This window comes from Phalaenopsis equestris, unplaced genomic scaffold (assembly GCF_001263595.1).
Source record: "Phalaenopsis equestris unplaced genomic scaffold, ASM126359v1 Scaffold001325, whole genome shotgun sequence".
Lineage (NCBI taxonomy): Eukaryota > Viridiplantae > Streptophyta > Magnoliopsida > Asparagales > Orchidaceae > Phalaenopsis > Phalaenopsis equestris.
In genome coordinates, this window is record NW_018165764.1 from 512,211 (window position 1) to 524,594 (window position 12,384).

Here is a 12,384-nt window from a genome sequence, read left to right on the forward strand (position 1 = left end):
TATATATATATATATATATATTTATATGAGGATATTTAAGCCGACATGGCGTCGTACCCCTCTGCTAGGGTTTCGCCTCATGGCGAACCCTAGCTTTCTGCTACACGGATCTCCCATCTGCTACACGGATCTCTCTTACGTTTCTTTTTCCCCGCTTCTTCGTTGACGTCGGTGCTCGCGTCATCGCGTTTTTGCTATGCTTCACGTTCACTTGTTTTTGGCGGCAAGCTCGCGACTTCGCATCCTTCTAGACGACGAGGCAGACCGAGTTTTCACATTTCTTTCCAGACGGCGTCCTCGCCTGTCTAGGACGCCTTCTGTCCTCGCGTCTTCTCGGTCTAGAGATAGAGCTGCTGCTCTGCTCGCTCGGTCACGTTTGTAGCACTGCTCTACCCGCGTTTTCGCATTTCCTTTCAAACGACGTCTCCTCGCTTCCTGTCCGACAGAATCTTGTCGGAGGAGATGGCTATCCGTTCCTATGCTACTGTACTTGCCGACGACCTCTCGATTCCTACTCGTGCTCCTCTTTCAGAATCAGAGACTGGTTTTCGTATAGGTAAATCTTGCAATGTTCTTCAATCTTTTTATGATGCTCTTGAAAGTGGTGGCGATCACACCTTCATAAAAAATTGGGGAAAAAAATAAGAAGTTTGCTCTTATTCTCACAGAGGTTGAAACTAGTACTCTCGCGCCCTCTTGGCGTTTTGCTATAGTGGGGAAATTTCTTTATGGTAAACCAAAATTAGAGATCATTCGGAAAGAGTTTGAGGCTATGAAGCTATTGGGCAGTTGGAATATTGGTTTGCTTGACGGTCGGCACATACTGATTCAGTTGTCTCATGATGTTGATTATACCCACATCTTTTCTCAGAAAGTTATCAAGATTGACAACCGTAATATGAAAATTTTGAAGTGGACTTTTAGTATCGACCCAAAGGCGGAGTCCCCTATCATTCCAGTTTGGATAAAATTTTTGGGGTTAAAATTACATCTGTTAAATTTGAAAATTCTCTACTCCTTAGAAACTGCTTACGGTAAACCTCTCAAGGTTGATAGTTCTACGCTTGCTGTCATCAGACCCTCTGTGGCTTGTGTGTTAGTTGAGAGGGATATCACTCAACCTGCTCCGAATAGGGTGTGGATTAGAACCACTCACAACGGGTATTGACAAAAGGTTGAAATCGAACCACACCCTCCTTATTGCTCTCATTGTAGTATGTTTGGCCACAGCTCTACTATTTGTTATCGTTTGCTTCCTCATCTAAGGCCGAATATCACTAAAGAACAACCACCTATTATCCCTATTGAGAAAATGCAACCCGTTCCTCTTCCCAACACCGCAGTTCCTGAAGAAGAATAACATACTACAGCTACAAATCCACTTGTGCTTATACCTTATACCCCCCACTGTTATTGAAGAAGACTCACTTACATGTCAAGACACACGAAAGTGCTCCTTTGACCCAATAGCTGATCAACCGGTACAACATGTCAGTCCAACAATTTGCACATCTCCAACACAATTTAGACCAAGATCAGGCGAGTCAATCTTCGGAAGATGAATGACAGGTCTATTCCAGGAGGAAGAAGAAGAATGGAGGCCGACTCCAACTAGGGAACATATTGGATGATATATTGATTACTACTGGCAATGACAATCATCTTACCAACTTATTAGCTTGCTCCTTCCCTGGAACCAGAGGTAGAGGCAAAACCAAATTGGGTTACTCTCTAGCCATCTGATACTTTGTATTTCAGCATTAGCATTTGTGCTTTTCTGTATTTTCTAGTTTTGGAACCACTTGTGTTTTTGGTGTGGACAGGGTATCATGTTTGGGCCCTTCAACACATTGTATTTGTATCTTTCTTTCTAGTTAATATATTAGCCTTTTTGGACTTTCTATATATATATATATATATATATATATATAAATGGAAACACCATCAGAAGAATATATTCTGAGAGAAGGAATTAAATTGTTTTCTAATGCCGATTTGCACTATGCACATAAACACAATTAATTATTGTTTGGACCATGCAGCTTCTCACTGACAGGAGTTTAAAATCATTAAGGACTGATGTTTTTGCTATGTTAAGTTCCTGATATTTTCTTCATTTATTACTATCAGCTCTCTACATATAATGTAAAGCCGGTTTCAAGCCACGCAACTTTGGAGGCTTCTTTCAGCGCTGACGGAATGTATATTTTATCAGGTAAGAGAATTTCAGCACATTGTCATGGCAACATGTGCTCGATTTTATTCTTTCTTCCTCCCCTTCTATATTGTATAACTGCGATGTTTGTTAATTTCACCAATCTTTTTTAACCTTTTTGTGCGTTATTTGCTAGCAGGATCTGGTGATGGCAGTGTCTATGCTTGGAGTGTCAGAAGTGGAAAGGTATTATTCCTCTTTTACTTCGATTCTATCCCGTGAATTTTTACGGATAAGTTTTAATTTTACTCATGTTTTATTACTTTTATTATATATTTGAAGATTTACATGAATACCACTCATTTTTTTATCTATTTACATATCTAATTAAAATCTATGTATGCAAAGGTGCACTTCATCTTTTAAAAGTTAAAATAGTGGTATTTTTTATGTGAAATGAAAGCTTTGGGTGTTGCAATTGTAAAAAGCAAAATTTAGGTGTTAGATATGTAAATACATAAGACTTGGGTGGTATGCATGTAAATGCCCCCTTCATGTATTTTTGAAAAATGGATGAAAGTGGATGCTATCTTTTCTTGAAGAATAACCGTAATATTGATGACTTTGGAGATGGTCTTCATTTACTAAGGGCTTGTTTCGGATTACTTTGTTGTTATCTTTTCTATTTGTTTTCGCATTTATTTTAAAATTATATTTGTGTAGTGCTCTTTTTGAATGTTTTTATTTTTTTGTTTTTAAAAGAATTTAAAATTTCTAAAAATTATTTTGAGAGTCCTTAAATACAACCAAACACACTATAACATACCAATCATGTTCTATTTTAAGTAAAAACATAATCAAAACAAAAATAAAAATAAAAAATAAAATATCAAAATCAAAATGATCCCAAATGGCCTCTAAGAGTTATTTGTGTGACTATTTTTCTTCTGCATGGTTTTCCAGGTTGCCTGTTGGGCGAGTACTGACATGGAGCCGCCACTGATAAAATGGGCACCTGGAAGCCTTATGTTCACAACTGGATCATCTGAACTGTCATTTTGGGTGCCTGACTTATCTAAGTTGGGATCTTTTGTGGGTGCAAAATAGGTTTTTACACTTTTAGACCTCTTGCCAGTGATGGCTTACCAAATTACTGTAAGCTGCCTTTCTTCTTCATGTCTCCTTCTCCAGAAATCCAGTTCATATGCAAATTATTCTATCACACCTAATTAGCATGTATTCAAATCGTGGGGCCCATGCGGGCCTCACCAATCTGATGCTGACCAATGAAAGTTCACCTTGGTAGGCATGGCTGAAATGCCCACATGGGTTTGGTGGGCATTATTTTTTTGTTGTGGGAAATTTACATACATACCACTCAATTCTTATGCATTTACATATCTAACATCTAAAGTTTGATATTTACATTTACAACATTTTGGTATCATGAAAACGTGAATTTCACTTTTAAAAAGCTGGTGAAAGTGGTATTTTTTATGTGCTGTCAAAGAGTGCTATGGATGCCATTACAAGAGTTTAGGTGTTAGATATTTAAATATATAAGAATTATTTGGTATATATGTAAATGCTTCTTTTTTTTTGTGTTTTTCATTTTCTCCCTCATTTTACATTGCAGGTTCTATCTTACAAATCAGTTTCAATGAGGCAACGCCAACAGACTCCTTAGAGTTGTCAAGTGAATACCTCCTTTGTACGCCGGTATGTGATTCTTTGTCTTCTACAACAAATAGATGCAATCTTCCAAGGAATGCAGCATGAAAATTTATCTTGCCAACTGAACCCTGCAATTTACACACCAGGAGAATGGAATTAATATTAATTGTTCTCTTCATATAGTTTAGGCTTACCCTGTTCTTAACTTCAGCACGTCTGATATCATTTATGTGTATAGTAGTGTAGGCAATCGTTGTAAATTTGTAAATTATGTTTATCTAATATATTTGGCTATGATCCAACCGGTGGTGTTTTGTGAAGGTACTCTAGATTAAACCGTTGAATAAACAATAACACGAGAAAATGCCCCCAAAAAATTTGAAAGATTATTACGTTCGGACTCCGAACGTAGAGATACGTCCAGAGTTCAATGAATCACCTCCACGTGAAGCTGATTGGAAAAAAAAAAAAAAAACTTGTTTTCTTATGATCCTGCCCGATAACACGGGAATATTCCAGCTGTGTTATTTCACTTTATTCAGGTGTTATTGTGGCGGTATTGATGTATTATTGTGTTATTATAACACCGAGAATATTCTCAGAACATAAAAATACATAAATACTTTCACAATAACACTTGAATTACGTAGAATAACACTGGAGGAATATTCCTTTGTGCTAAAATAAATTTTTTTTTATTTTTCTATCACCTCCACGTGGCGTGATTTTATTTGATTTCGGACGTATCTCTGCATCTAGAGTCCGGGCGTAATATTTTTCGCAGCGGTTAGCGACTTTTTTTTTTTTTAACTTGAAGCAACAATTATAATATTTAATGAGCAAAATTTTAGTGATGAATGTATTATGATACTGATAATTTTAACTAATATGAGCAACAATATTTATCAATGTAGCTAGCTAGAGCCGAGCAACTTCAAATAATGTCTAAGTTTGATAGTTTAAAAGAAGTAAAATAATCAGTTATATAAACAGAAGTTATGAATGTTTACAAGAAATTAAAATATAACTAGCCTTCTCAAATCATTTAACATGGTTCTAGACTTAGCGCTAATGTTGAGAATCATTACGATTCTAGATATAAAGAGATTTCTGTTCATAGGCTATAATAATAGAAATTTCATTCAGTATGATTATGAATTATTTACCCCTTATAATAGGGATTGAGTACTTCATTGTAATTTTAGGAGTCCTACTTGAAACAGATGTCATCTTTAAAGGCTAATTCTTTTCAAACAATCTAATATTGATAATTTAATTATTTATACTTTCTTTTTATTTAACAAAGGCTTTATTCAAAATAAATCCAAAGTTATATTTATCTTGTAAGAATTTTCTTCTCATTGAGGCCTTCAAGTTTAACTACTTGAATGCAAAAACAATTTGTGAAACGATCTAAGCCATTGAACTTACAGTCAGACGTTGCGTGTGTGCCTGAATAGAGAATCAGGAATCGCTACAGTATGTTAATTTCTGTTGCAGTTCATCGGTTGATTTGCTGATTATTTATTATAAAGACCATAGTAATAAAATATAGATAAATACATACAAATCTTATTTATCATTCTCGAGAGGTGCAAAATGTAAGTACCTTTTTTTGTTAAGGGCCATTTACATAGGTACCATGCAATTATTAAATATTTACGTATCTAACACCTAAACTTTAATATTTATATGCATGACGCTCAAATTTTTACTACCAATAATTTTATGTGAAAACATATCTTCATGCAAAGGTTTATAAACGTATATATAAAATTTTTTGTTTGACATGTAAATACATAACAATTGTGGTATGCAGTAAGTTTGCCTTTTTTTGAATTATTTTTTAGTATTAAATAAAGCCAAAAAATTTTACCTTAATATTAAGAAAGTAGTCGGCGCATTAATATATATATATATATATAGGGAGAGGAAAATCTACAAAGAGCGGGCAGTTTTGAAAGCAAGTTCGGATCTCATCTTAAGGAACAGAAGAACAAACCAATTAGATGACTAATTCATGGTTCGCACCAATCTATGTGATTCAATAGGAACAATTAGTAGAAGAATATCTGTCACAATTATGTGAAAAGCATCTTTCATTATTTTTATCAAAAAATATCCGCAGATGCCATTACAAATAATTGATCGTCAAAAAAAGTTCTCTATCTACCAATCTTCTATATATATATATATATATATATATATATATATATCTGTGTGTGTGTGTCTATAAAGAAATATGTTGAATTTGAGACTGTGCGGGAAACACATTCAATGTATAGAACATTTTGTAGGGAGAGATAGGAGAAAATATAGTAAGAATGCATAGCCTTAATTCATGATATGAACCGTTTATTTATAAGATATGCCACAATCTTACAAAATTACATATCAGTTCCCTTATATTAGCCTTTAGGGAGATCTTTTAGTAATTACAAAATTATTTAAATATAATAAGAATGATAGATTGATTCGGTCAATAAGAAGTTTGTTGGTCGCTTGCCCTGATGATATGAAGCTGTTCTGCCGATCGACTTGAGAGCTGATCATCGTCTTGTAGGTAATTCTTTAGCTCATTCTTCCGGTCGCTTGATCTAGATTTCTTCTTCTCTAGCATCCAATTCGTCGTCCGCCAACAAGCATGTCTGATCGGTCGTTTCTTCCTTTTGAGCCGTTCATTTTCTTTGAGATTTGTGCTAGAATATTTTTCATATATATATATATATGTAGTTTATCGATTCTCTTGCTGTTTGGAAGCTGCAAAGCACACAAGGACAAGAGAATCTTTTAACACAGAATAAATAATTAAATGACATTAGTGCGCAATAATGAACTTTCCTGGATTTCCGTGCTCAGACTGCTATAAATAAGCCATGAGATAAAGAAAATTTGTGCATTTTCTTTTCCTTCTAGCTCTCTAGAAACATCTGTCTTCTCCCTTTTGTGTCTGCTACTATGTCCGGTGGAGAGTCATCGTCTGCCAACAAGGATGCCCTTCTTAAGGCTATGAGTGACATGCAGGCTAAGGATCATAAACCATACACAAAGCGGAAGCGGATGAGCGAAATATCTATGGGGGAGTTGAGCAAGAAGAGAGTTGTGCAAAAGCCTCGAAACTAGGAGCGTGAGGATCGAATTGAATCTTCGGGTTTCCTCGCAGGCTCATTCTAGGAGAAGGCTATGAAGGAATATGGAGGGCGTCCTGACGATTGTCTTTTAAGGCACTCGTCAGAGGTGGTTGTTCCTACTCGAGGGGAGGAATGTCCGTTCAGACTGTTGTGGAAGCCACGACTCTTCAAGATCTCGAGGAGGAGACAACAGAAGCCGAGACACTACTTTAACCACAAAAGGAAGGCTTTTTCTCTATGGGCTGAAAGCTAGAGGAGACTGGTGGGGGTCTTATTTCTTACACCACATCTGACTAGAAATGGTTTTTAGGTATGTATCTTGAATCACGCCTTTCGCATTTATTTTATAGTTACTGGAGTCCAGAAGATCGATTCTATCTCGTAAGATACTGACACCGATCCATAGGAATACAGGGTTGTTGTTGATCAAATCATTGCGGCCAAAGCAGACACTACAGAACAGGTTCTTATGGAATAGGAAGCCACGGAGCAGGGTACCATGGAATCGGGCACTACGACTTAGATAATGGAGAAGAATTCACCCGGAAAGAGTATGGGTTACCAAGTCTCTTTTGATGTGATGAGCAAGGAAAAGGTACCCGGGGGGCACCAAGTGTCTATTGAATTTATGCTGCACAGTCTAGCTGAAATGGAGGAGTGCTCCCTTCCTTTCATGGGATATCCTTGAGGATAGTCATGGAGTTACAGATGTTTTGGAGAGAATTAACCATGTGGGAAAAGAAGATGCGCTTCATGAGGAGCTTGTTGTTTTTTGGGGGGAGATGTTTGTTAATCATGGGGAGATGGCACACCTGTGCCTAGAGCTGTCAGTCGTTAGGGAGGGCCTTGCTGCTCAACTGAGGGATTATTAGAATGACCATTTCAAGCTGTACGAATGACTGCTTCACCGAGGGTTTGTCTCAGATGAAGTTACAAAAATTCATTTAGTTAGGTTTTTGCTTTCCTAGTTGTATGTGAGAGTTTTGCGTGATGCACCCCTCTTTGTAATTAAATAAATAAAGAATGATTGAAATGTGGTTTTCTATTTTTGGTAATGACTGTTCTACCTCGAGTATTGTGTGGTTCCAGTCACACCAGTCTTGTCGGCGACGTTTCTTCTTCCCGTACACGCGCGCACGCGCGCGCGCGTGTGTGTGTGTGTGTCTATATATATATATATAAACAATTAGGATTACATAAAATAAAATGATAAAAATTTAAAACTTAAATAATAAAAGTTTATAGTTTATGAAAATAATAAATTAAATAAATTTTATATCATATTTATTTTAGGCTTCCAATTTTAAATGAGTCAATGTCAAGACAAACCAAATAATTAATTGATCGACATCGAAGTAAACCCTCGTAATTTTAATCTATGATATTATTTTGTGTCTTCTCTACTATTTTGCATTAGCAGATAATGATACTTGTACAAGCTTTATTTTGATTTATATATATTTTTTTTGTGGCCACATTGATATGATTGTTTGTAGATACTTACAATTATGCATTGGTATATGTTATATATAGTGTATTAAATTGAATGTGATGAGCACATGAATGATATGTTTATATTGACTACTTGTATATGTGTGATTGATTATGATAGAGTTATCAATTTATGGTAAGAGTGTGAGAATGCTAAGATACATTTGCACGTAAATGAAAAAGGATATTAATATTGAGGTATATTAATTGATACAAATTTTTAGACTATGTTTTTGTGACGATTGTAAAGATATATATGATATAGATATGTTAAGATATCAAAAGTTTTGATTTATTAAAAGCTTAACTGACATGCATGTTAATTTGTTTTTTCTTGTATTATTGTAGCTTAGGAGTATGAGTATTCACTGGCTTTATTTAGCTTAGTGTTATTTTAAACTAACTTTAGGTTAATTTAGTTGATTAAAAGATGAATGATAGAAGATTAAATATTTATAGAAGACGGGGAAAACTTGTTATGAGATTAATTTAATTAGACTACTTTAATTTAATTTTTTTAGTGACTCTTTCATTTGTAAAATATTATTTGTAGAGAATGAATATAGAAAGCTTAGTTCCCACTGTTCGACCATTTGTACCCATTTTTTTAATTACAAGCCCCGTGTACGGTTGTGACAGTGTGTTTTTGTAATAATAGAAAATAATAATAATAATGATGATGATGATGATGATGAAATAAATGAAAAGGTGTGAGCAATTAAAATAGTCGCAACTCTCGAGGAATCATAACATATGATTTTTAACAGTTACCTTATTCGACGAACAAGCGAGAGAGAGATCGAGAGAGGAGAAACTATCATGCCATAGCCGAGCTGCGTCTCTTCTCCCCGTACACGCGCGCACGCGCGCGCGCGTGTGTGTGTGTGTCTATATATATATATATATATATATATATATATATATATATATATACATATATATATATATACATGCTTATGGATTAGGCATAATAAACTTCTCCTTCTCGCGAATTTTCATTTCTCTTCATCCTCCTCCTTCCCTCTCTTATTGAGCGTGTTGTTACAGATCATATGGTGTGGAAACTCTCTCACGAATTGTTTGGATCAATTCTAGCTTCAGAGGTTTTGATCCTTTCTACAGTGGACGTGAGAGAGATTCAGAGCCTCTATTTTTTACCCTTCCATTCATCTTCAGCCGGCACCCAGCCATGAGCGAGTGACAAATAATTTTTCCCCTGACCAATTTTTCTACTAAGATCGGTTTAAAATGGGTCTTTAGCTACCATTTGCAGGGAGCTACGATTGATCTTTGGCCGATACGAGGTTTTTCCTACTCAAGTTCTTCCAGCTCTATGGCTGTCATAATTTCCTTCATCCTTTTTTGTAGAAGGATGAAGATCCTCTAGTCGATCAAACTATTCAACAACTTCTTCTCTTTCTGAATCGGCCAAGATGGATACGTTTTGTTTGGTGTTGGTCCTAAAGTTCATTTGGTGGTCCTTGAGAACAAGATAAGAGATTGGAAAGCGAAGTTCTAGTGGGTTTCTGTGCAAGTGGCTGGGGAATTGGCACTATTTCGGTAGAGTGCGAGGAAAATAAGGTGAAGACTTTGTCTAGCAACCTCAAGGATCATAAGGCATTAATAGAGGGTCGGCATCTCTCATTATTTCAATGCATATCCAAATGTGATAGAGCATATGATTCCATCCAATGGTACTAAGACCATGACTGAGGTGTTGTGGGCGTTATCTGGCACTCAAAAAGTGGCCAGAGAAAAGATCGTTGAGAACAAGGCAGCTTTTAAGAAATGGCAGGGGAGAAGTGACCCTTCTTTGTCTAGAAAAGGCGAGAGTTTATCCAGCACCTTTGGATTAGCCAAGGAAGGAGCCGAAGGTGAGGCGGATTTTCTCATTTTAGTTGCTTGTATGTATGGATACATAGTTATACATTTTGTTGTTATTTTGAAGGGAGCGACGAGGATGTCTTTGAGACCTCTAGTGCAGCGAATTTAGGGGTTTCACCAGTCAACCTTTTTATTGGTGGGGTTCCCACTATGAATTCTGGTGGGACTTCGTTCTTAGGTTTACATGATCGAGAGGAGCCAAGTTGCTCCTCTCATCCCATCTCGATAGAGCTTGAGTCAGAGGGAGACCAGGGATGGATGAGAGAGCGAAGGGAGGCGCATTCCTGTAAAGAAGGGAAGGCCCCCAACTGAGGGATTGAGTTGCCTCCTCCTTCAAGAAGAAAAGGGGCTTTGCCTGATTGGTCCTTTTCTCATGACCGAGGGGCTGGAGTTTGGATGAGCGGTCATTACGTTCTGCTTGATAGGAAGATTGAGTGGTACCCTATCTCCCCTTTCAATGGGGATTACCTATAGACCTTGATTGAGATGTTTTAACCCCTACCTTCAAAAAATATCTGGGATCGATGGACAGGCGGGACATGTACTAGGCGTCTGATCGTTACCATGCTCTTGCGTGGGAGGCCTCACATTTCTAGTGGATGTTTTTGGACTAGGCTGAAGAAAAAGTTGAGACTATTTCTTGTGAATGTACAAGTTAAAACAAAAGGCCATCATGATTGAGGAAAGATAGAAATTGTCTGTGGAGCAAAGGGAGTCAGAGGCTTGGGAATACGAGACCCAAGTGACATCCCTTCTCAAGGAGAATGATGAATTTAAAGAGAATCTCCTCGATGATATGTCATAGGACTCTACCATCAAATTACGGTCGACACTTCCCTTATTATTAAGATATTTTTTAAGCTTAGCCTGTTCGATCATAAATTGCAAGACCTAGAGGAGTTTGGTACGTTGTTTTCAGATTCAGAGGATAAAAAGTAGGAATCAGTGAATGGGACGTTGGATAGCCTTGGGTGAACAGAAAAAGACAAGGAAGAGAGCACTGTGGAATCTTTGAACGTATAGTGCTGGAGCAATCTCTTTTAGTTTTCTTTTGTTTTGGTGATTACACACATTTGTAAGAAAATTAGTGATTTGGGTTTTGTAAACAAACTTCGTGATGCAAGAATTTTTTGAAGTTGAGGGCTTTGACACGTCAAATTTGCTTTCATTCGTATAACAAATTATTTCAAATTCATAAGCAATTTTCTTCCTGCCAAGATTTTTTGGTTGGTGTGGGGGAATGTATGTATATGTGTGTTTGAAATGGTTTGATGTAATTTTTATGAGCGGTTGTCAGACGCCCCTCTTAGAGCTAGTCACTGCTAAGTGACAATCATTTTCACACCTCTCTCGGAGCTTGTCGCTGCATGGCATGAATGTTATAGCTAGGGCTCAGAGCAATCATTTATATGCCCCTCACAGAGCTTGTCGTTGTCAGGTACCGTATTGTCCCAGAGGCCATTTACGATCATTACACACCCCTTGCAGAGCTTCTCGCTGCTACCTTAGGTTGATCGTTCATATTATGGCTCAGGAAGGTCATTTTCATATCCCTTAAAAAGCTTATCAATATCGATTACTAAAATGTCCCATATATTATCTATGATTATTATGCACCCCTCGCAGAGCTTGTCACTGACGGGTGTTGATCGTTATTGTTGGGGCTCAAGATAATCACTTTTATTCCCCTCACAGAGCTTGTTGTTGTAGGGTAACAAAACGTCCCATAGGTCATTTACATTCGTTACACACTGCTCACAGAGCTTATCACTTCTAGGTTTTGATGATTTTTGTTGGGGTTTAAGACAATCATTTTCATACCAATTGTGGAGCTTGTCGTTGTTGGTTACCGAAACGTCCCATATGTCATTTACAATCATTACACACCATTCACAAAATTTGTCATGATTCTAATTGTTTTTATAGATTTAGTAGTCTTAATCTCTCGCAGTATCAGTTCCCCATCAGTGATAGTGTTAATTCCATAAATGTAAAGAAAAATAAACAAAAAAAATACTCTCAATGTGTGTTTTATTGTAATATCAACCA

At 36.7% G+C, this 12,384-nt stretch overlaps 1 protein-coding gene across 3 annotated transcripts in view; it reads left to right on the forward strand.

Annotated features, from left to right (window-relative positions):
- The window catches only part of LOC110034008 (protein ANTHESIS POMOTING FACTOR 1), a 40,182-nt gene extending 36,051 nt beyond the window's left edge, over positions 1 to 4,131 (forward strand). For 2 of the 3 annotated variants that reach the window (XM_020738232.1, XM_020738234.1), the window contains 4 exons: positions 2,131 to 2,215; positions 2,355 to 2,401; positions 3,119 to 3,310; positions 3,792 to 4,131. In XM_020738232.1, coding sequence (XP_020593891.1) covers positions 2,131 to 2,215; positions 2,355 to 2,401; positions 3,119 to 3,262 — 276 coding nt within the window. In that variant the 3' untranslated portion in view covers positions 3,263 to 3,310; positions 3,792 to 4,131. The remainder of the gene's footprint in view (positions 1 to 2,130; positions 2,216 to 2,354; positions 2,402 to 3,118; positions 3,311 to 3,791) is intronic. The other variant, XM_020738233.1, reaches the window with a different exon arrangement.
- The last annotated feature ends 8,253 nt before the right edge of the window (positions 4,132 to 12,384 follow it).